The 23,436-nt window shown below is 44.5% G+C and overlaps 1 protein-coding gene across 1 annotated transcript in view; it reads right to left on the reverse strand.

The window, feature by feature from the left end:
• Positions 1 to 4,165: 4,165 nt before the first annotated feature.
• LOC128685580 (uncharacterized) overlaps positions 4,166 to 23,436 on the reverse strand; it is a 29,410-nt gene continuing 10,139 nt past the window's right edge. The window contains exons 6-11 of the mRNA XM_070088112.1: positions 18,143 to 18,439; positions 17,245 to 17,517; positions 16,929 to 17,045; positions 16,562 to 16,711; positions 10,830 to 10,994; positions 4,166 to 5,513 (exon numbers count right to left, since the gene is read on the reverse strand). Coding sequence (XP_069944213.1) covers positions 4,803 to 5,513; positions 10,830 to 10,994; positions 16,562 to 16,711; positions 16,929 to 17,045; positions 17,245 to 17,517; positions 18,143 to 18,439 — 1,713 coding nt within the window. The 3' untranslated portion in view covers positions 4,166 to 4,802. The remainder of the gene's footprint in view (positions 5,514 to 10,829; positions 10,995 to 16,561; positions 16,712 to 16,928; positions 17,046 to 17,244; positions 17,518 to 18,142; positions 18,440 to 23,436) is intronic.

The raw sequence follows: 23,436 nt of genomic DNA on the forward strand, positions 1-23,436 counted from the left end.
TAAATTCTAGCTACTTGAGCTTAGCAATTACATGTAAAAAATTGTAATATAAATTTTAAATACACATTAATAATGTTAGCTACACTTGAGCTTAGCAGTTACACATGTAAGAAATTTTTATATAAATTTTAAATGTATATTAATACAAACCTTTATCCAGCCTTGGCTTATCAAAATTACTATACAAATTAATATAAATCCTTGCCAGAATTTGGCATAGCAAAATTAATATTATACACATTAATATAATTAGCAACACTTGCCTTATCAATTACACATACATTGATATAAATCTTGGCCAGAATTGTCTTATCAAATTAATATTGTAATAATTATAATCCACTACACATTAAGTAAAATTAATATTATACACATTAATATAATTAGCAACACCTGGCTTATCAATTACACATACACTTATATAAATCTTGGCCAGAATTGTCTTATCAAATTAATATTATACAAATTAATATAAACTTAGCCAGACTTGACTTATCAAAATTAATATTGTAATATTTATAATCCACTACACATTAAATAAATTTGTGAACTTAACATCCACCTCCTTCTGTCATTTCACATATAATTATTAGGTAATTAACCAATTAATGACTTCACTAATTACCTCCGGTTCAAGAAGGACCAACGGGCACATTAAATGTGGAAAATTGCATTTATCTGAATGTAACTAATTATGTACATAACAGTAAACGATAACAAAGATAATTATTATTTATCAATGTTACATAGACAAGTAGGAATTTGGGACACCTAGGTCGCAAAAATGTCCCCCTTCGATACCTACCACTGTCATATCCACAAGTTGCTCTGGACCTATTAATTAAATGAAATATACATACACCAGGAATACTGGTAAATATATAAATTTGTGGACTGTATATTAAAAATAATAAATGGTTATTATATATATGCACAATTACATAACAGAAGGAAAATATATCTTAATATCACTCACCAATTTGGCTTGATATTAAGTTGCATCATACTCAGAAAAACCTCACTAACTAAATTTATGAAAACACTGGCCAGAATTATACACAAATCTAGAGAGCTTATCTGAGGTTCCTGGAGCTGTCTTGTCCAGTCGTCTGATATCTCAAGTTATGCAGGAATGCACATCCGCCAATTTCACCTCCTATTTGAGAGGTGTCAGCACAATTTTAACCTCTAGAGCACGAAAAATTCTTCCCCATTCACCAACGTTTCTAATACAAAATTCAAAACCAAGATGGCGAGTCTCGTCTGCGCAGACGCAGGCTTTTCGTTTTCTATGACATAAATATTATTAAATACAGTATGGCCATCTATTTACATATAAATACTGAATTTCTGGAAAATATATACAGTATTTTCCACAGTACTAGTGATGGAGCATGATAGTACTAGTGATGGAGAATGATAGTAATAGTGATGGAGAATGATAGTACTAGTGATGAAGAATGATAGTACTAGTGATGGAGTATGATAGTACTAGTGATGGAGTACGAGATTCATCCAACTAGGTATATTTCTATACCTAGCTGGATGACTCTTATTGAAGCTAGCTGGCCCACTGGTTAACGCGACAGTTTGGAGTTTTGAGACTCTCTGATCGCGGGTTCAAACCCCACCCGTGGTATGGTTTGTTTGCAGTCGTGTCATTACGTTTTCGTGAGTTATGATAGTACTAGTGATGGAGTATGATCGTACCAGTGGAGTATGATAGTACTAGTGATGGAGTATGATGGTACTAGTGGTGGAGTATGATAGTACTAGTGGAGTATGATTGTACTAGTGATGGAGTATGATAGTACTAGTGATGGAGTATGATAGTACTAGTGATGGAGTATGATAGTACTAGTGATGGAGTATGATAGTACTAATGATGGAGTATGACAGTACTAGTGATGGAGTATGATAGTACTATGATGGAGTATGATAGTACTAGTGATGGAGCATGATAGTATTAGTGATGTAGTATGAGAACACTAGTGATGGAGTATGATAGCACTAGTGTTGGAGTATGATAGCACTAGTGATGGAGTATGGTAGTACTAGTGATGGAGTATGATAGCACTAGTGATGGAGTATGGTAGTACTAGTGATGGAGTATGAGAGCACTGGTGGAGTATAATAGTACTAGTGATGGCGTATGAGAGTACTAGTGATGGAGTATGGTAGTACTGGTGGTGGAGTATAATAGTACTAGTGATGGCGTATGAGAGTAGCAGTGGAGTATAGGAATGCCACTGAGGTTGGGAGATAACATTCTCGTCTTCGCATGGGACACACTCGTCTAACTCATGGGTATTTCATGGAGAGGCGTCCTGTTCCACTTTGTGAGAATTGTCTAGTTCCTGTTTCAATTTCTCATATTCTCTTGGACTGTCCTGTCTATCAACGAACATGCAGAATTCTCCTCCGACGCTGTCACCGCTCTAACTCCCTTACTTTATTTTCCCCCATTTGACAGACTCCATCTTCGACTTTTTGACAGCATCTGATTTATTACACAAACTTTGATAATCCTTCCTTTAGCACTCCTCACAGCCCCTCCTAACTTTACCTCTATTGTCATCTCCACTCTTATTTATCATTAGATCCTGCATCACTTCCTACTCTAGAGCACTGTATGACCCTGGTAGGTTTAGCGCTTCCCTTTATAATAATAGGAGTGTCATGTAATCTTGTATTTGTTAAATCAATAAACAAACAAAAAAAATATTTTCTTCAAAATCGGTCTAATTTTCTTCTTTGTTTCACTGTGAAATGCTAAATTCTTAAGTATCTTGCAGTGTATGGCAATGAGAGACAATTAGGTTGGATATGAGAATGATGAGGATAGTTCTAATTCCCTGGATCAAGAGCCATTCACAATGAAGGCACCACCTAAATGGGACCTGAGGTGCACGAGTACTCCACACTCACCTCTTGACAAAATACAGATGCTGGGGTGAGTCTTCCCCACACCCACCTCCTGACAAGACAGGTGCTGGGGTGTGAGTTCCCCACACCCACCTCCTGACAAGACAGGTGCTGGGGTGTGAGTCCCCACACCCACCTCCTGACAAGACAGGTCAGATAAGATAAGATAAGATTTCGTTCGGATTTTTAACCCCGGAGGGTTAGCCACCCAGGATAACTCAAGAAAGTCAGTGCGTCACCGAGGACTGTCTAACTTATTTCCATTGGGGTCCTTAATCTTGTCCCCCAGGATGCGACCCACACCAGTCGACTAACACCCAGGTATCTATTTGCTGCTAGGTGAACAGGACAACAGGTGTAAGGAAACGTGTCGGAATGTTTCCACCCGCCGGGAATCGAACCCGGGCCCTCCGTGTGTGAAGCGGGAGCTTTAGCCACCAGGCCACGGGGCCTTGGGTGTGAGTCCCCCACACCCACCTCCTGACAAGACAGGTGCTTGGGTGTGAGTCCCCCACACCCACCTCCTGACAAGACAGGTGCTGGGATGTGAGTCCCCCACACCTACCTCCTGACAAGACAGGTGCTTGGGTGTGAGTCCCCAAACCCACCTCCTGACAAGACAGGTGCTGGGATATGAGTCCCCCACACCCACCTCCTAACAAGACAGGTGCTTGGGTGTGAGTCCCCACACCCACCTCCTGACAAGACAGGTGCTGGGATGTGAGTCCCCCACACCCACCTCCTAACAAGACAGGTGCTTGGGTGTGAGTCCCCACACCCACCTCCTAACAAGACAGGTGCTTGGGTGTGAGTCCCCCACACCCACCTCCTGACAAGACAGGTGCTGGGGTGTGAGTCCCCCACACCTACCTCCTGACAAGACAGGTGCTTGGGTGTGAGTCCCCCCACACCCACCTCCTAACAAGACAGGTGCTGGGGTGTGAGTCCCCCACACCCACCTCCTGACAAGAAAGGTGCTGGAGTGAGAGTCCCTCACACCCACTTCCTGACAAGACAGGTGCTGGGCTGGGGTATGAGAGCCCCCACACTCACTTCCAACAATATTTTAATGTAATGAGTGGCTATATCTACCACTAGTCACATTTCCAGAATTTTCATTTTACAGTTCCCTCATAAGAACGTGAATAAAGTGTGTTACGGGAGAAATAATGACTGTTTCCTTCCTTGGGTCCTCCTGAGTATGAAGCGACAAGTGTGGTGGAAAATAATAACACAAGCTCTTTACAAATTACTTATAATAATTTGATTATTCACGGTTTAATATATACATGTATAAAACAAGGAATAACACGTGCATTGTTCTCTTAAAACATTTCTCAGTCGCAAATCTTGAAATTCCCATATATAAGATATATTTCATACCATCATTGCTGCGGTAAGACACATAATTAAAAAATGAGAGAGAGATTGTTGAGATGGTTAGGGCATGACGAAAGAAATTAGACAGGTTAGGAGTCTGTTTTAAATATTGTATAAATGAAAGACAGAGAACGGCTGGGAGAGGGAAGGAAGGAGTGTGTCAAGAGGTATAGCCTTGTTCACCCAAAAGGCACTTGAAAGTCGGCTTGAGGGGAGTGAAGAAAAATAGCGGTTTCTGGTATTTCACATGCTGTTGGAGTGTGAACACGGCAATGTATATGAAAGCAAGAAATTCAACGATCAGGACTTGATTTTTGGAGGTGGGAAGGACAGTGTCTGAATCAGTAAAGTCAAGTGAAGATATCTTGGTACAGTTGATTATATCTATCCCGCGATGTCTGCGACATTCTTTAAAAGCAACTACGCTTGGTGGTATAAACGTTATCTTTTAAAGAAAGCTGGTGGGATATAGTTATGTTATAAAGACAAGTGCATAATTATCTTTGAAAGTAAAAGTTTCTGAATCCCACGTCTTCCCACATGGGTTTTGTGCCTCCACAGCGCATCATGCTAAGGTACAGCCTGCCATAAATTGTCCTCAGGTCTATGGTGCCTTTAATGTCCCTCAGCACATCACACAGACATTTGATGAAGATAGTGCCTTTGTCATGGGACCTGAGCGCCATCACTCCTTCTGTGGTTGCATGAATCGTCACAATGTCTTGTGTGACTTCGACTCTTTTGTCGTCAAAATCCACTTTCTCTATGCTTCTTCCCCGGCAGTAGTTGGCCATGAAGATTTTCGGTTTCTTCTTCAGTTGTGGACATTTTGTGTCGGAAAACTCACTCCTAAGATTCTTAAGTTCTAATCTTTTCTTGTCATAGGTCTGAAATTCGTAAGCATTTTCTCCATGGCTCAAGAAGAAAGCTATGAAGGAATCTACGTTGTGCAACTTTGGGTCCTTTCGAATATCTTTGATTGTGTCAAGCGTTTGTTTTTTGGTGAGGTCTTCGTGGATAAAGACCTTATAGCCCAGCTCAGTGAAGATTTCACGAATATTGGTGGAGTCGTGTTCAGCTCCAGCTCGCTGGTATGGGGGAGGGAACTTGTAGTTGAAAACGTAAACGTGGCCCCTGGGAATCGACCTCACTGTGTAACTGCCAAACTCATCCAACTTGAGGTCCGAGGATTGATTGACCCTTGTGACCTAAAAAAAATAAATAATTTCCTGATATGATAAAGTGAATATCTAGAGATTAATATCTATATTCTTCTATTAGAAGGCTTGACCTTCCTCATTTCAATTTCAGTAATGTTACTATAAGTCTCTCCATCAGAAGCTCAAAAAAAATATTTGCATGGTCACACACACACACAAACAGCCACACACACACACACACACACACACACACACACACACACACACACACACACACACACACACACACACACACACACAGCGAAGAGTCGGGGCCAGGAGCTGTAACTCGACCCCTGCAACCACAAATAGGTGAGTACAAATAGGTGAGTACAAATAGGTGAGTACACACACATAGACGAAAAGTCAGAGAAAACCGAGGAAAAGTGGTCTGGGAAGGAAGAATAGACAGCAGAGCTCAGGAAAGGGGAACAATAGTGGGAAAGGAGAAGAGATGAGTTTAACAATAAAATGGAAGAGAGGATGGCTGTAAAGAGCAAGAAGAAGGAACTACAAGCCACAGCGGCTGGGATACAGAGCCTAGAAGAGGAACCAAAAATGCTGAAATGGGATATAGAGCTGAAGATCAGAACAGGCATGGCACCAGGGACAGGAACCTCAGCAACCAGCGAGGAACATCACACCACTGGGGGCCCCAGGAAAATTCCAGGAAAGTGGCATGTCAATGGGTACAGGGACAGTAGACAGAGAGGGGATTGAAGGAAGAGAAAGAGACAAGTCCCTTGCAGAGGCGTTAGCAGGCCATTGTGATTCCCAGTAATTGTTAGGGAAAACAGCAATGGAGATACTTAAATTGGACCATGAGATAAGAAGGGGAATGCAATGAGAGGATGAAAGGGAGAATTCAATCTTTGTTTATGGGTTCGGGAAGTCAAAGGGACATCATACGAAGATGACAGGGGAAGGAAAAAGGTTGAAAATATCATGACACAGACAGGAGAGAAAGACATGACTCAGATGACATATTTTCATAGAATAGGGAAATACTCACCTCAAGAGGGGAAAAAAAACTCCAAACTAATTTTCAAGTCAGAAATGGTGTGAAACAGCATCCTGCAGCAGAAACCACGACTAAGGGGTTAATCAAGTTACCAGCAGGTGTACCTTGACCACAACAGAACATGAGAACAGAAACAGAGAGGATACAAAGACAAAAGGGGCATGAGAGTCAAAGATAGAGATTGGCAGGGGACATCAGAACCAGAACAAAGAAACACAACTTCCATCACAATCACCCACAGAATACCCTCAACCCCCACAATCCCATCACAGCCAGACAAATTAACCCAAAACATTCTACACTCTGCACCGAAAGCCCCCCCCCCTCCACATCACAAACTCCACCTTCACAGCAACCTTCCATAATATCTTGTCAGGTCTCCCACTTTTCCAGCCCCCAAAGTTCCCAGAACACAGCACTGGAAAAGAAGCTGAAGGTATGGTACACCAATTCAGATGGAATAACAAATGTGAGTGGCACAAAAGAATCACGGACGCATCCCTAGACATTACAGCACTCAGGGAAACAAAACTCATAAGGATAAGATATGTGATCTTTCCATCCGGATATCAGATCTTTAGGAAAAACAGGGAACAGAGGGGCAGGAGGAGTTGCTCTGCTCATCAAAAGCCAGTGGAGTTCTGAGGAGATGGAAGGAATAGACAAAAAGGAAGGAATGTGCAGAAAGGAAGCAAGGGACTACAGAGTAGGAACACTTCAAACTGGGGATCCCAAGGTGGTGATTGCAGTTATTTACAACATGCCACAGAATAGCAGGAGGCCAAGACAAAAGTATGATGAGAGCAATAGGGCAATGGTGGACACACTAGCTGAGGTGGCCAGAAGGGCCCATATGGGTAGAGCAAAGTTTACTAGTCGTGGGTCATTTCAGTCACAAGGAGGGAAGACCTGGAGCCACATGGGGGACCAGAAATGTGGAGAGCTAAGATGATAGAGGTGGTATTGGAAAACCTCATGCATCAACATGTTAGGGACACTACCAGAGAAAGAGAGAGAGGAGATATAAACCAGCAAGGCTGAACCTCATATTCGCCTTGAGTAGTTCAGACAATGGGTTCCTAAGCTTCAAATACATTGTACGGTTAAAAGGGAAGAATAAAGCAGCATGAGTAGGACGGGAGAAACGAAACTACAAAAGAGGGGACTGCACAGGAATGAGAAATTTCGTGCATGAAGTACAGAGGGAAAGAGCCGGTGGAAAAAATACATGAAATGATGGAATATATGACCACAAAATGCAAGGAGGCAGAGGAGAAATTCGTACCTAACAGCAACAGACACAGTGGAAAAATCCAGAACGAACCTTTTGTTCACCCAAAGGTGTAGAGAGGCCAAAACTAAGTGTGCAAGAGAATGGAAAAAGTATACAAGAGAAAGGTCCCTGGAAAATAAGAAGATTAGCCAAAGAGGCAGAAACAAATGCGCATGGATAAGGAGAGAGGTCCAGCGGCAGTACGAGAATGACGCAACATCGAAAATCAAATCTTACTTAAAACTGTTGTGCAGCCACATCAGGAGGAAAACAACAATCAGGGACTAAGTAATCAGGCTGATGAAGGAAGGAGGGAAGATCACAAGAAATGATCAAAAAGTATTTGAAGAGCTCAACACGAGATTTAAAAAAGTATTTTTAGTGGAGACAGAAAGGACTCCAGCAAACCGGGATGGTAGGTTACACCAGCAAGTGCTGAACACAATACACACACACACACATAACCGAGGAGGAGGTGAAGAAGCTGCTAAGTGAGCTAGATACCTCAAAGCCGATGGGACCGGACATCTTTCCATGGGTCCTGAGAGAGGTAACAGAGGTACTATGTGTGCCACTAACAACAACCTTTAACACATCTATTGAAACAAGGTAATTACCAGAGGTGTGGAAGACAGCAAATGTAGTCCCAATCTTTAAGAAATGAGATAGACAGGCAGCATTAAACCACAGATCAGTGTCATGGAGAAATCTATCAGATGCGTGGTGGAACACCTAGAATGGAATGAGCTTATACACGTTAACAAGAACGGTTTCAGGGAGGGGAAGTCCTGTGTCACACACCTACTTGAGTTTTATGAGAAGGTAACAGAAGTAAGGCAAGAGAGAGAGAGAGAGAGAGAGAGAGAGAGAGAGAGAGAGAGAGAGAGAGAGAGAGAGAGATGGGTAGACTGCATTTTCTTGGACTGTAAGAAGGTTTTTAACACAGTTCCGCACAAGAAACTAGTACAAAAGGTAGAGGAGCAGGCAGGAATAACAGAAAAAGCACTGTAATGGATCAGAGAATACCTGACAGGAAGGAAACAACGAGTGAAGGTATGTGACGAGGTGTCAGCGTGGGCGCCTGTGACGAGCGAGGTTTCCAACAAGGGTCGGTACGTGTATGACATGACGGAAGGGATAGAATCAAGACGTATCCCTGTTTGCAGAGGATGTGAAGCTAATGAGGAGAATTCCAACAAAAATAGGATCAGGTAGGACTACAAATGGATCTGGACAGGTTACAAGCCTGGTCTAACAACTGGCTCCTGTAGTTTAAGCAAATGGAAAGTCATAAAGATTGGGAAGGTCAAAGAAGGCCGCAGACAGAGTACAGGATAGGGAGCCAAAGACTGCAAACCTCACTCAAGGACAAGGATTTTGGGGCGAGTATAACTGGTAAACCTAAGAATAGCATTTCGACACCTTAGTAAGGAATCATTCAAGACACTGTACACTGTGTACGTCAGACCATATTAGAGGATGCAGCATCAGTATGGAACCCACACCTTGTCAAGCACGTCAAGAAATTAGAGAAAATGCAAAGGTTTGCAACAGGACTAGTCCCGAAGATTTGGGATATGCCCTACGAGGAGAGGTTAAATGAAATCAACCTGACGACACTGGAGGACAGGAGGAATGGAAGGGGGAAATGTAACGACATATAAAAAACAGAGGAACTGACAAAGTAGATAGGGAGAGGATGTTCCAGAGATGGGACACAGCAACAAGGGGTCACAACTGAAAGTTGAAAACTCAGATGAGTCACAGGGATGTTAGGAAGTATTTCTTCGATCATAGAGTTGTCAGAAAGTGAAACAATCTGGAGAGATCCACCCCAATTCCCCCCACGATAACAATCACCCTACACCTCCGCCCCCCTCCCCTTCTATAGCTATAACTATAAACTTATGTTGAAAAATGGTATAAAATACCGACAAGTTGATGACTAAGACACTTGTGCAACAGTTGGTTATAATTATTAACGAAAAGTTTCTACTTCACAGCAGGTTTCTTCAGTCAAATACAGAGGCGGAAGGTGTAGTAGTGAAATTAAGATGTAATCAGTCCATCAACCTTAGAGAAATAGTATTTGAGGTGGTCAGTCCCTCAGCATTGAGAAGAGCTCAGCTAAATGGAGTTGAACTCTTCTCCAGGCTGAGGGACTGACCACCTCAAATACTATTTTTCCAAGATTGATGGACTAATTACATCATCTTCATTTCACTACTTTATCTGCTGACTCTGTTTGACTGAAGAAGTTTACTGTGTAGGCGACAAGTTTCAGCAATAAAGACACCCAACTGATGCACATGTCTTAATCAACTATAATATTCCAGCCTCACATCTTTCCTTACAAGTGAGTAGTAAACAGAGAGTCTGGACACCACAAAACAGAACAAAGTAAAAGGAAGCTCAGACTATGGTACGTAAATACAAATATATTATCAACAAGTGATGACTTGAAAGAACAGATACGAGAGATAACTTTAGACATGGCTCTCACAGAGACAAACAGATAGTAGAAGCAGCCTCAGACACAGCCATCACAGAGACAAAGTTCTCATATTAAACTTGCATAATCATCCAAAGCAAATGTGATATCATTACTATATTACTGTATTCACGGGAAGCACTAAAACTCTCGTAGGATATTAACCACATTCAATCCGAGGAAGTGGAGCATAGCCCCAATCCCTAGGATCAAGAGCACGTCACCAGCATCAATGGATCTAACGTGAAGAGAAAAATGTCATACAAAAAGGAAGGCTACTGACTCTAGCATATATTAGAGGAAACCCATTAATGGGTTACATCCATTGGGAGTTTTCTTAGCTCCTCTCCCTGGATGCGACCCACAACAGTCTATTAACTCCTGTTCACCTAGGATGATGAACATGGGCATCAAGTGTTAGAAAACTTGCCCACGTCATGACGTATCATCCAGGACTGAACACAGGTCCTTCAACTGTGAGTCTGGGTGTTACCACTGAGTTAGCGAGGCAGCCAGAGGAACGTAGAGAAACTTTCTTACCTTGATGCAGGATCGGTGTTTCTTGAGGGATATAATGTTGTTGATGGGTTGGCAACACTTCCTGCACCAGTAAGGAGAAGACTTGTCGTCAGTCTCAATCACTGAACCGTTACTAACACTTCTGGGTATTCCACATTCTTGCTTATCCTCCTCGTCCATAAGAATCTGATAATTAAACACCAGATTAAGAGAAGTTGCAGAGGTTGGTGGATGAATTTGGTAGGATATGTAAAAGAAGATTGGAGGGAGAGAGTATGGAGGAGGTGAATGTGTTCAGATATTTGGGAGTGGACGTGTCAGCAGATGGGTCTACGAAAGATGAGGTGAATCATAGAACTGATGAGGGCAAAAGGGTGAGTGGTGCACTTAGGAGTCTGTGGAGACAAAGAACTTTGTCCTTGGAAACCAAGAGGGGAATGTATGAGAGTATAGTTTTACCAACACTCTTACATGGGCGTGAAACATGGGTGATGAATGTTGCAACGAGGAAAAGGCTGGAGGCAGTGGAGATGTCATGTCTGAGGGCAATGTGTGGTGTGAATAAAATGCAGAGAATTCGTAGTTTGGAAGTTAGGAGGAGGTGCGGGATTGCCAAAACTGTTATCCAGAGGGCTGAGGAAGGGTCGTTGAGGTTGTTCGGACATGTAGAGAGAATGGAACGAAACAGAATGACTTCGAGTGTGTATAAATCTGTGGTGGAGGGGAGGTGGGGTAAGGGTCGGCCTAGGAAAGGTTGGAGGGAGGGGGTAAATGAGGTTTTGTGTGCGAGGGGCTTGGACTTCCAGTAAGCATGCGTGAGCGTATTTGATAGGAGTGAATGGAGACAAATGGTTTTTAATAATTAACGTGCTGTTGGAGTGTGAGCAAGGTAACATTTATGAAGGGATTGAGGGAAACCGGCAGGCCGGACTTGAGTCCTGGAGATGGGAAGTACAGCATCTGCACTGAAGGAGGGATTTTAATGTTGCAGTTTTATAACTGTAATGTAAGTATGCCTCTGGCAAGACAGTGATGGAGTGAATGAAAGTTTTTCTTTTTCGGGTCACCCTGGCTTGGTGGGAGACGGCCGATGTGCTAATAAAAAAAATGAAGACATGTATATTGTTTCTCTCCAACATCCCCTCCTCTCCAACAATGAGAGTGTGTTAGTGTGTGTTAGTGTGTGTGTGTGTGTGTGTGTGTGTGTGTGTGTGTGTGTGTGTGTGTGTACTCACCTATTTGTACTCACCTATTTGTGGTTGCAGGGGTCGAGTCCTAGCTCCTGGCCCCGCCTCTTCACCGGTTGCTACTAGACCCTCTCTCTCCCCGCTCCATGAGCTTTATCAAACCTCGTCTTAAAACTGTGTATGGTTCCTGCCTCCACTACGTCATTTTCTAGGCTATTCCACTGCCTTACAACTCTATGACTGAAGAAATACTTCCTACTATCTCTCTGACTCATTTGTGTCTTCAACTTCCAATTGTGGCCTCTTGTTTCTGTGTCCCCTCCCTGGAACATCCTGTCCTTGTCCACCTTGTCTATTCCACGCAGTATTTTATATGTCGTTATCATGTCTCCCCTGACCCTCCTGTCCTCCAGTGTCGTCAGGCCGATTTCCCTTAATCTTTCTTCATAGGACATTCCCCTTAGCTCTGGAACTAACCTTGTTGCAAACCTTTGTACTTTCTCTAGTTTCTTGACGTGCTTTATCAAGTGCGGGTTCCAAACAGGTGCTGCATACTCCAGTATGGGCCTGACATACACGGTGTACAGTGTCTTGAATGATTCCTTACTAAGGTGTCGGAATGCTGTTCTCAGGTTTGCCAGGCGCCCATATGCTGCAGCAGTTATCTGATTGATGTGTGCTTCCGGAGACATGCTCGGTGTTATACTCACCCCAAGATCTTTCTCCTTGAGTGAGGTTTGCAGTCTTTGGCCACCTAGCCTATACTCTGTCTGTGGTCTTCTGTGCCCTTCCCCTATCTTCATGACTTTGCATTTGGCAGGATTAAATTCGAGAAGCCATTTGCTGGACCAGGTGTCCAGTCTGTCCAGGTCTCTTTGAAGTCCTGCCTGGTCCTCATCAGATTTAATTCTCCTCATTAACTTCACATCATCTGCAAACAGGGACACTTCTGAGTCTAACCCTTCCGTCATGTCGTTCACATATACCAAAAATAGCACTGGTCCTAGGACCGACCCCTGTGGGACCCCGCTCGTCACAGGTGCCCACTGTGATACATCATTACGTACCATGACTCGTTGTTGCCTCCCTGTCAGGTATTCTCTGATCCATTGCAGTGCCCTTCCTGTTATATGCGCCTGATGCTCTAGCTTCTGCACTAATCTCTTGTGAGGAACTGTGTCAAAGGCCTTCTTGCAGTCCAAGAAGATGCAATCAACCCACCCCTCTCTCTCTTGTCTTACTTCTGTTATTTTATCATAAAACTCCAGAAGGTTTGTGACACAGGATTTGCCTTCCGTGAATCCGTGCTGGTTGGCATTTATACTCCTGTTCCGTTCCAGGTGCTCCACCACTCTCCTCCTGATAATCTTCTCCATAATTTTGCATACTCTACACGTCAATGACACAGGTCTATAGTTTAGTGCCTCTTTTCTGTCTCCTTTTTTGAAAATGGGAACTACATTTGCCGTCTTCCATACCTCAGGTAGTTGCCCAGTTTCCAGGGATGTGTTGAAGATTGTGGTAAGTGGTACGCACAACATATCTGCTCCCTCTCTAAGGACCCATGGAGAGATGTTGTCCGGTCCCATTGCCTTTGAGGTATCGATGTCCCTTAGCAGTTTCTTCACCTCCTCCTCATCTGTATGTATGTCGTCCAACACTTGTTGGTGTATTCCTTGTTGGTGTCCCCATCTGGTCTGTCCCCCCAGAGTCCTTCCTGTCTCTACTGTAAATACTTCCTTAAATCTCGTGTTGAGCTCCTCACATACCTCTTGGTCGTTTCTTGTGAGTTCTCCACCTTCTTTCCTCAGCCTTATCACCTGGTCCTTGACTGTTGTCTTCCTCCTAATGTGGCTATACAGCAGTTTCGGGTCAGATTTGACTTTCGATGCTATGTCGTTTTCATACTGTCGCTGGGCCTCCCTCCTTATCTGCGCATACTCGTTTCTGGCTCTTCTACTAATCTCCTTGTTTTCCTGGGTCCTATGCCTCCTGTACCTTTTCCATTCTCTGTTGCACTTAGTTTTTGCCTCCCTACACCTTCGGGTAAACCAAGGACTCGTTTTGGTCTTCCTATTATTTCTGTTTCCCTTGGGAACAAAACTTTCCTCTGCCTCCTTGCACTTTGTTGCCACATATTCCATCATCTCGTTTACTGATTTTCCTACCATTTCTCTGTCCCACTGAACCTCCTGCAGGAAGTTTCTCATACCTGTGTAGTCCCCCCTTTTATAGTTTGGCCTGTCCCCTTCAGTTCCTGTTACCTTCTCCACTTGTAACTCTACTATATAGTCAAAACTCAGAACCACATGATCGCTAGCTCCAAGGGGCCTCTCGTAAGTGATGTCCTCGATGTCTGAACTGCTCAGGGTGAACACAAGATCCAGTCTTGCTGGCTCATCCTCCCCTCTCTCTCTGGTTGTGTCCCTGACATGTTGATGCATGAGGTTTTCAAGTACCACATACTTCATCTTGGCTCTCCATGTTTCGGGACCCCCATGTGGCTCCAGGTTTTCCCAGTCGATCTCCCTGTGGTTGAAATCGCCCATTACCAGTAACTTTGCTCTGCTCGAGTGAGCTCTTCTTGCCACCTCAGCCAGTGTGTCCACCATCACCCTGTTGTTTTCATCGTACTCCTCTCTTGGCCTCCTGCAGTTCTGTGGTGGGTTATACATCACTCCAATGACTACTTTATGTTCTCCGGACTGAATTGTACCTACAATGTAGTCTCTTTCTCCAATCATGTCCATGCCTTCCATTTCCTCAAATCCCCATTGGTGTTTTATGAGCAGTGCAACCCCTCCTCCCCCTCTACTCCTTCTATCTTTCCTCAGGATCTGATATCCTGTTGGGAAGATTGTGTCTGTTATTGTCTCAGCGAGTTTTGTTTCTGTGACTGCTATGATGTCTGGGGATTTTTCACTGATTCTTTCATTCCACTCCTCATGTTTATTCGTTATTCCATCCGCGTTTGTATACCAAACCTTTAGTTTCTTTTCTATCATTGTGGTCATGCAAGTATATTGGGGTTGGGGGAGCGAGAGCCTTGGTGGGGGCCTATATGGGGCTGTGGTGTAGGTGGGGTTTGTGTTGATGGGGGTGGGGTCAGAATGCCCATAAGGGGCAGCTGTTGGGGTAAGGTTTGTGATATGGGGGTTGGTGGCAGAGGGAACAGTGAGTGGGTTGTAGTATAGGTTGCTCAGTTGCGTTGGGAATGTTGCGGGTGGAGTCTTTTGGTGGGAGATTCTGTGGGGTGTGTTTGCCCTTCCTCCTGTGTCTGGGTCCTGCTCATTTTCATTGCTTCTCGTTCCTCCTTGCGTCTCTGTACCCTCTCTTTCAGTGTAGTCCTTTCTTCTTGTGTTCTGTCGCGGTCGAGGTATACTCTCTGGTACCCCTCTTTGTCCCTCAGTCTTGCTTTCTCTTGCAGAATCCTGGTTCGAACTGATTCTTCCTTGAAAGTTACTCTGACAGGCCGTATCCTTCCACTCGCAAACCACCCAATTCTCTGAAAATTTGTCACCTGGGTCATATTGCCCTCCCCTATTGTTTTCATGATGCCTTCAATCATTTTTTTCTCCTCCTGTTTTATTTCTTCAAAGTTGGCCCCCTTGGCTTCTTGGAGCCCGTACACAAAAACTGACCTCGCCCTTTCCTCCTCCCACTGAGTCTCCATCTGCTTCCTCTGAGGCGTTTTATTTCCTTCCATTGACATGTTCTTGCCTTCAGTCCCTGTCATATCTGAAACTTCTATTCTCAGTGAACTGTCTTTCCTGACCAGCTGTCCCTTGCTACTGCAGTTGGCTGTTAGAATCTCTGCATATAACAAACCTTCATTGTCTTCGGACCTGCCGCTTGATCTTAGTGTGCTCATCGTCTTTTCCCTGGCCCCACGTGGGTCTGATGGGGCCTTCGTGTACGGCATGTCTCCGTTGTTGCTTACCATCCCCTTGTCTGCGCCTGACTTTGAATTTCCTTCATTGTCTTCAGACCTGTCGTTTGATCTCAGTGTGCTCATCGTCTTTTCCCTGGCCCCACGTGGGTCTGATAGGGCCTTCGTGTACGGCATGTCTCCGTTGTTGCTTACCATCCCCTTGTCTGCGCCTGACTTTGAATTTCCTGATGTCACATCTGAATTGTCATTTGTCTCTCTAATGTGTTTCAGGCTTTGCAGTTTCTCTTCTAAGCACTGTATCCTAGCTTCTGCTGCTAAGACCTGTACTTCCCACTTCCTGCACTCTTCAGCTATCCGCTCCTCCATTTTCTTACCAAGCTCTACTATCTTCCTTCCCCAAATAACAACGAGAAACACGACTCACGTTAAACATTTTGGAGCCAAATATCCTCGTGGAGCTTCTCGAAAATATGTGAATGAAAATGATACTTTGGCTGAAGATCCAGAATTCGATTATCAGAATTAAGAGTATAAATAGTGTAGGTACTAACTTACTCGCACGTATTTCTTATTTTAATCAAAGTAGGTGTCAGAGTTAGTTACATGCATCAGACGTGAAGATGGTGTCGATGTAATTTGCAATATGCTGTTAAAAAAATAATTTGTCAGGTTACCTTTATTTGGTGTTTTAGACTTCTGACGTGGCTCCTCAGAGAGGCCGGAGAAACGAAGAATCTTTTACACATATTACACCTGTACCTCACACCGTCACTCATTAAGTTGACGTGACCTGCCGCTAATGCTTCTGTTACTACCTCATCCTCCTGTCAGGGGAAAACGGGACCAAAATTACCACTAGTTGCTCTTACTTCACCCACCACTAACTCTACTCATCCTGTGTATACAATAGCTACTCAGATTTGTATACATGAGTGTACATTCTATAAACACTAGATAAGACACTGTAAAGGGCGAAGCGTCATCTAATGAAAGGTTCACTTTTCTACGTTTTATTTCGTATAAGTAGTTGTGAAACTGTACCTGTTGCTGAGGTGTGTTGGTCATGACTGGTCCCTGTTGCACAGGTTGCTGAGGTGTGTTGGTCAAGATTGGTCCCTGTTGCACAGATTCCGGACACAACAATGCTCGTAAATCCAACTGGAAATATACAGATTTTAGCAGGCAGTGACGAAGGTGAAGTACGCCACTATAATGAATACGAAAAATGATGTATTGAATCATTCAAGCATTGTATCCGAGAAACTGTAAGATCTACGATAGATCTGTATGACGTAACTAGATAAGTATGCTAGTCATTACACAATAGATATGAAGGAGTGTTGAATGCTTCTATTACCATTTTCTGATGTTTCTGAGTGCAGAGGTGAGACCTGATGGAGGCCTTGGAGGCGAGGTTCTGCTCACAAACATTGCAGCAGTAAGGTCCGTTCTCAGTTTCTATCATGGTGACTTGACCAGCTTGGATAGCCTCGGTCAACTCGTCCACTTGCTGCCTGCCACCTGCACCACCCACACCTGCGACGTCCACACCTGCACCACCCACGCCTGCGACGCCCACACCTGCACCACCCACACCCGCGACGCCCACACCTGTACCGCTTACCTTTACCTAATAATCCAGTCAAGGATGCATTTGATACTTTATGTATATACATGTTTTTAGGTAAGGTAATGAATGTATATAGGTATTATATTCACAAGGGAGCGTTAAACCGAAGGGGTTATTCAACGCCTGGGAAATGAAGTGTGAGAGGAAATTAGATTCGATCCAAGAAAGGAGACGGTACTTCGATTTCCTGGCATCCATGTACCTCCCTGGAAGGAATGACTTATTATATTAGCACATATAATAATAATGTATGCATACATTGGACACAAGAGTGTACCGACAGTAATTTAGGCAAGTCTTACAGTGTAAAACTTGCCTAGATTACTATTGGTCATGAGTAACTCACGTGAATAAGAGTGAATAAGTTAATGATGTCCTCTGATGCTCTTATCCTAGAAGCGACCCACAATAGTCAGCTTACATCCCTAAGGTCTCCATTTGCTCCAGAACTGAGGCTGGATCTTTCGCTTGTGAATCGAAGTCACGAGCCATCCGAAGTCTACTGTTGACGCATAATGAATAAAGCCAGAACAACCGTCGCTTAACCTGACTTAACGTGCCGCTCCACTACGACATGGACAATACCAGTGTATAATAAACATGAGTTCTTTAGCATTTTAAGTACCTTATTCTGGTGTTTCTGGGTCGTGAGGTGGGTCTTGATGGAGGTCTTGGAGGCGAGCTTCTGGTCGCAAACATTACACCGGTAAGGTCCCTTCTCGTCACCCAGCTGGGTCACTTGACCCACCTGCACGGCCTCGGTCAAGTCTTGCACCAGTTGCCAGCCACCTGCCCCACCAACACCAGTGCCGCGCACACCTGCGCCACCCACACCTGCGCCACCCACACCTGCGCCGCCCACACCTGCGCCACCCACACCTGCGCCACCCACACCTGCGCCACCCACACCTGCGCCGCCCACCTGTCAGGAGATAATATATTCCATTTCACTGACAATAGGTGTTTTTTCAATGGTGTAAGAAGATGTAACCCAACACCACCAGAACTAACATCACCACAGTTTTAACACCACCAGAACTATCATCACTGTTTTAACACCACCAGAACTAGCACCACAAGAATTAAAACTAAAACTAACATCACAATTCTAACACCACCAGAATTAACAAAACCAGAATTATCATCACAGTTCTAACACCACCAGAATTAACACCAACAGAACATCGCAGTTCTAACACCATAACTAACATCACCACACCTCTAACAACACCAGAACTAACATCAACGGAACTAACATTACATTTCTAACATAACTAGAACTAGCACCTCAAGAACCAACACCACAGCTCTAACACAACCACAAGACTAACACCACCACATAACTAACACCATCACACCACTAACACCACCACACCACTAACACAACCACACCACTAACACCAACACCACCACACCACTAACACCACGCCAGTAACGCCACATCACTAACACGACCACAGCTCTAACACCACCACACCATTAACACTTCCACAGCACAAACACCATCACAGCACTAACACAACAGCGCTAAAACCAACACAGCTCTAACACCACCACATCACTAACACCTCCACAACACAAACAACACCACAGCTCTATCACAACAACAGCTCAAACGCCACCATACCACTAACAACATCGTAAGTCTAATGCCATCACATTACCAACACCACCACAGCGCTAACACCACCACACCATTAACACCACTCTAATAACACCACATCACTAACACCACCAAAGGTCTAACACGACCACAGCTCTAACACCACCACACCATTAACACCACCACAGGTCTAATACCACCAAATCACTAACACCACCACAGCGCTAATACGACCACAGCACTAACACCACCACAGGTCTAAAACCACCACAGAACTAACACCACCACAACACTAACACCAAAACATCTCCAACACCATCACAGCTCTATCACAACCGCACCACTAACACCACCATAGCTCTAACACCACTACATCACTAATACCACCACAGCGCTAACACCACCACAGGTCTAACACCACCACCACACCACTAACACCACCACAATACTAACACCACCACAGCTCTATCACCACCACACCAATAACATAACCACATCACTAACACCACCACAGGTTAACACCACCACAGCTTTAAAATCACCACACTGCTACCACAAGTCTAACACCACCAAACGTCTAACACCGTCACAGCTCTATCACCACCATAGCTCTATCATCACAACAGCTTTAACACCACCACACCACTAACACCATCACACCACTAACATCACCACAGGTCGATCACCACCACAGCTGTAAAACCACCACAGGTCTAACACCACCACACCACAAATACCACCACAGGTTTAACACCACCATACCACTAACACCACTAAAGGTCTAACACCACCACACCACCACAGGTCGAACACCACCACACCATGAACACCACCACACCCCAACACCATCACAGCTTTAAAATCAGCACACTGCTACCACAGGTCTAACACCACCATACGTCTAACACCACCACAGATCTAAAACCACCACACCACTAACACCACCACAGGTCAAACACCAACACACGTCTAACACCACCACAGATCTAAAACCACCGCACCACTAACACCACCACAGATCTAAAACCACCGCACCACTAACACCACCACAGGTCTAACACCATCCCACCACTAACATCACCACAGGTCTAACACCACCACACCACTAACACCACCACAGGTCTAACACCACCACACCACTAACACCACCACACCACTAACACCACCACATGTCTAACACCACCACATGTCTAACACACCGCACCAATAAAACCACCACACCACTAACACTATCACACTATTAACACTACACCACTAACATCACCACACTACTAACACTACCCCACCACTAACACACCACCAACACTACCCCACCACTAACACACCACACCACTAACACTACCACACCACTGACACTACCACACCACTAACACCGCCACATCACTAACACACCACTAACACTATCACACCACTAACACACCACTAACACTATCACACCACTAACACTATCACACCACTAACACTATCACACCACTAACACACCACACCACTAACACTACCCCACCACTAACACTACCCCACCACTAACACACCACACCACTAACACTACCACACCACTAATACTACCACACCACTAACACTATCACACCACTAACACACCACTAACACTACCACACCATTAACACCACCACACCACTAAGACCACCACACCACTAAGACCATCACACCACTAAGACCACCACACCACTAACACTACCACACCACTAACACTACCACACCACTAACACTACCACACCACTAACACAACCCCACCAATAACACACCACTAACACTACCACACCACTAACACTGCCACATCACTAACACTATCACACCACTAACACACCACTAACACTATCACACCACTAACACACCACTAACACTATCACACCACTAACACACCACTAACACTATCACACCACTAACACACCACGAACCCTACCCCACCACTAACACACCACTAACACTACCCCACCACTAACACACCACACCAATAACACTACCACACCACTAACACTACCACACCACTAACACTATCACACCACTAACACTATCACACCACTAACACACCACTAACACTACCCCACCACTAACACACCACTAACACTACCCCACCACTAACACACCACACCACTAACACTACCACACCACTAACACTACCACACCACTAACACACCACTAACACTATCACACCACTAACACTATCACACCACTAACACTATCACACCACTAACACACCACTAACACACCACTAACACTATCACACCACTAACACACCACTAACACTATCACACCACTAACACACCACTAACACTACCCCACCACTAACACCACTAACACTACCCCACCACTAACACACCACTAACACACCACACCACTAACACTACCCCACCACTAACACACCACACCACTAACACTACCACACCACTAACACTACCACACCACTAACACTATCACACCACTAACACTATCACACCACTAACACTATCGCACCACTAACACTACCACACCACTAACACACCACTAACACTATCACACCACTAACACACCACTAACACTATCACACCACTAACACTACCACACCACTAACACTACCCCACCACTAACACTACCACACCACTAACACACCACTAACACTATCACACCACTAACACACCACTAACACTATCACACCACTAACACACCACTAACACCACCACACCACTAACACTACCCCACCACTAACACACCACTAACACTACCCCACCACTAACACACCACTAACACTACCACACCACTAACACTGCCACACCACTAACACTATCACACCACTAACACTATCACATCACTAACACACCACTAACACACCACTAACACTACCCCACCAGTAACCCACCACTAACACTACCCCACCACTAACACACCACACCACTAACACTACCCCACCACTAACACACCACACCACTAACACTACCCCACCACTAACACTACCCCACCACTAACACTACCCCACCACTAACACACCACACCACTAACACTACCCCACCGCTAACACACCACACCACTAACACTACCCCACCACTAACACTACCACACCACTAACACACCACTAACACTATCACACCACTAACACACCACTAACACTATCACACCACTAACACCACCACACCACTAACACTACCCCACCACTAACACACCACTAACACTACCCCACCACTAACACACCACACCACTAACACTACCACACCACTAACACTGCCACACCACTAACACTATCACACCACTAACACTATCACATCACTAACACACCACTAACACTACCCCACCAGTAACCCACCACTAACACTACCCCACCACTAACACACCACACCACTAACACTACCCCACCACTAACACACCACACCACTAACACTACCCCACCACTAACACTACCCCACCACTAACACTACCCCACCACTAACACACCACACCACTAACACTACCCCACCGCTAACACACCACTAACACTACCCCACCACTAACACTACCCCACCACTAACACACCACACCACTAACACTACCACACCACTAACACTACCACACCACTAACACACCACTAACACTATCACACCACTAACACTATCACACCACTAACACATCAATAACACTATCACACCACTAACACTACCCCACTACTAACACACCACTAACACACCCCTAACACTACCCCACCACTAACACTACCCCACCACTAACACACCACACCACTAACACTACCACACCACTAACACTACCACACCACTAACACACCACTAACACTATCACACCACTAACACTATCACACCACTAACACATCAATAACACTATCACACCACTAACACTACCCCACTACTAACACACCACTAACACACCCCTAACACTACCCCACCACTAACACTACCCCACCACTAAGACTACCACACCATTAACACCACCACACCACTAAGACCACCACACCACTAAGACCATCACACCACTAACACCACCACACCACTAACACTACCACACCAATAACACCACCACACCACTAACACCACCACACAACTACACTACCAAACCTCTAACACTACCACAGCACTAACACCGCCACACCAATAACACTACCATACCACTAACACCACCACAACAACAACACTACCATACCACTAACAACATCAGAACAATAACACTACCAAACCACAAACACAACCAAACCATTAACACCACCACACCAGTACCACCACCCCACTACTAACACTACCACACTATTAACACCATCACACCATTAACACTACCACACCAATAACACCACCACACCACTAACACTACCATAATACTAACACCACCACACCACTAATACT

Source organism: Cherax quadricarinatus, chromosome 23 (genome assembly GCF_038502225.1).
Source record: "Cherax quadricarinatus isolate ZL_2023a chromosome 23, ASM3850222v1, whole genome shotgun sequence".
NCBI lineage: Eukaryota > Metazoa > Arthropoda > Malacostraca > Decapoda > Parastacidae > Cherax > Cherax quadricarinatus.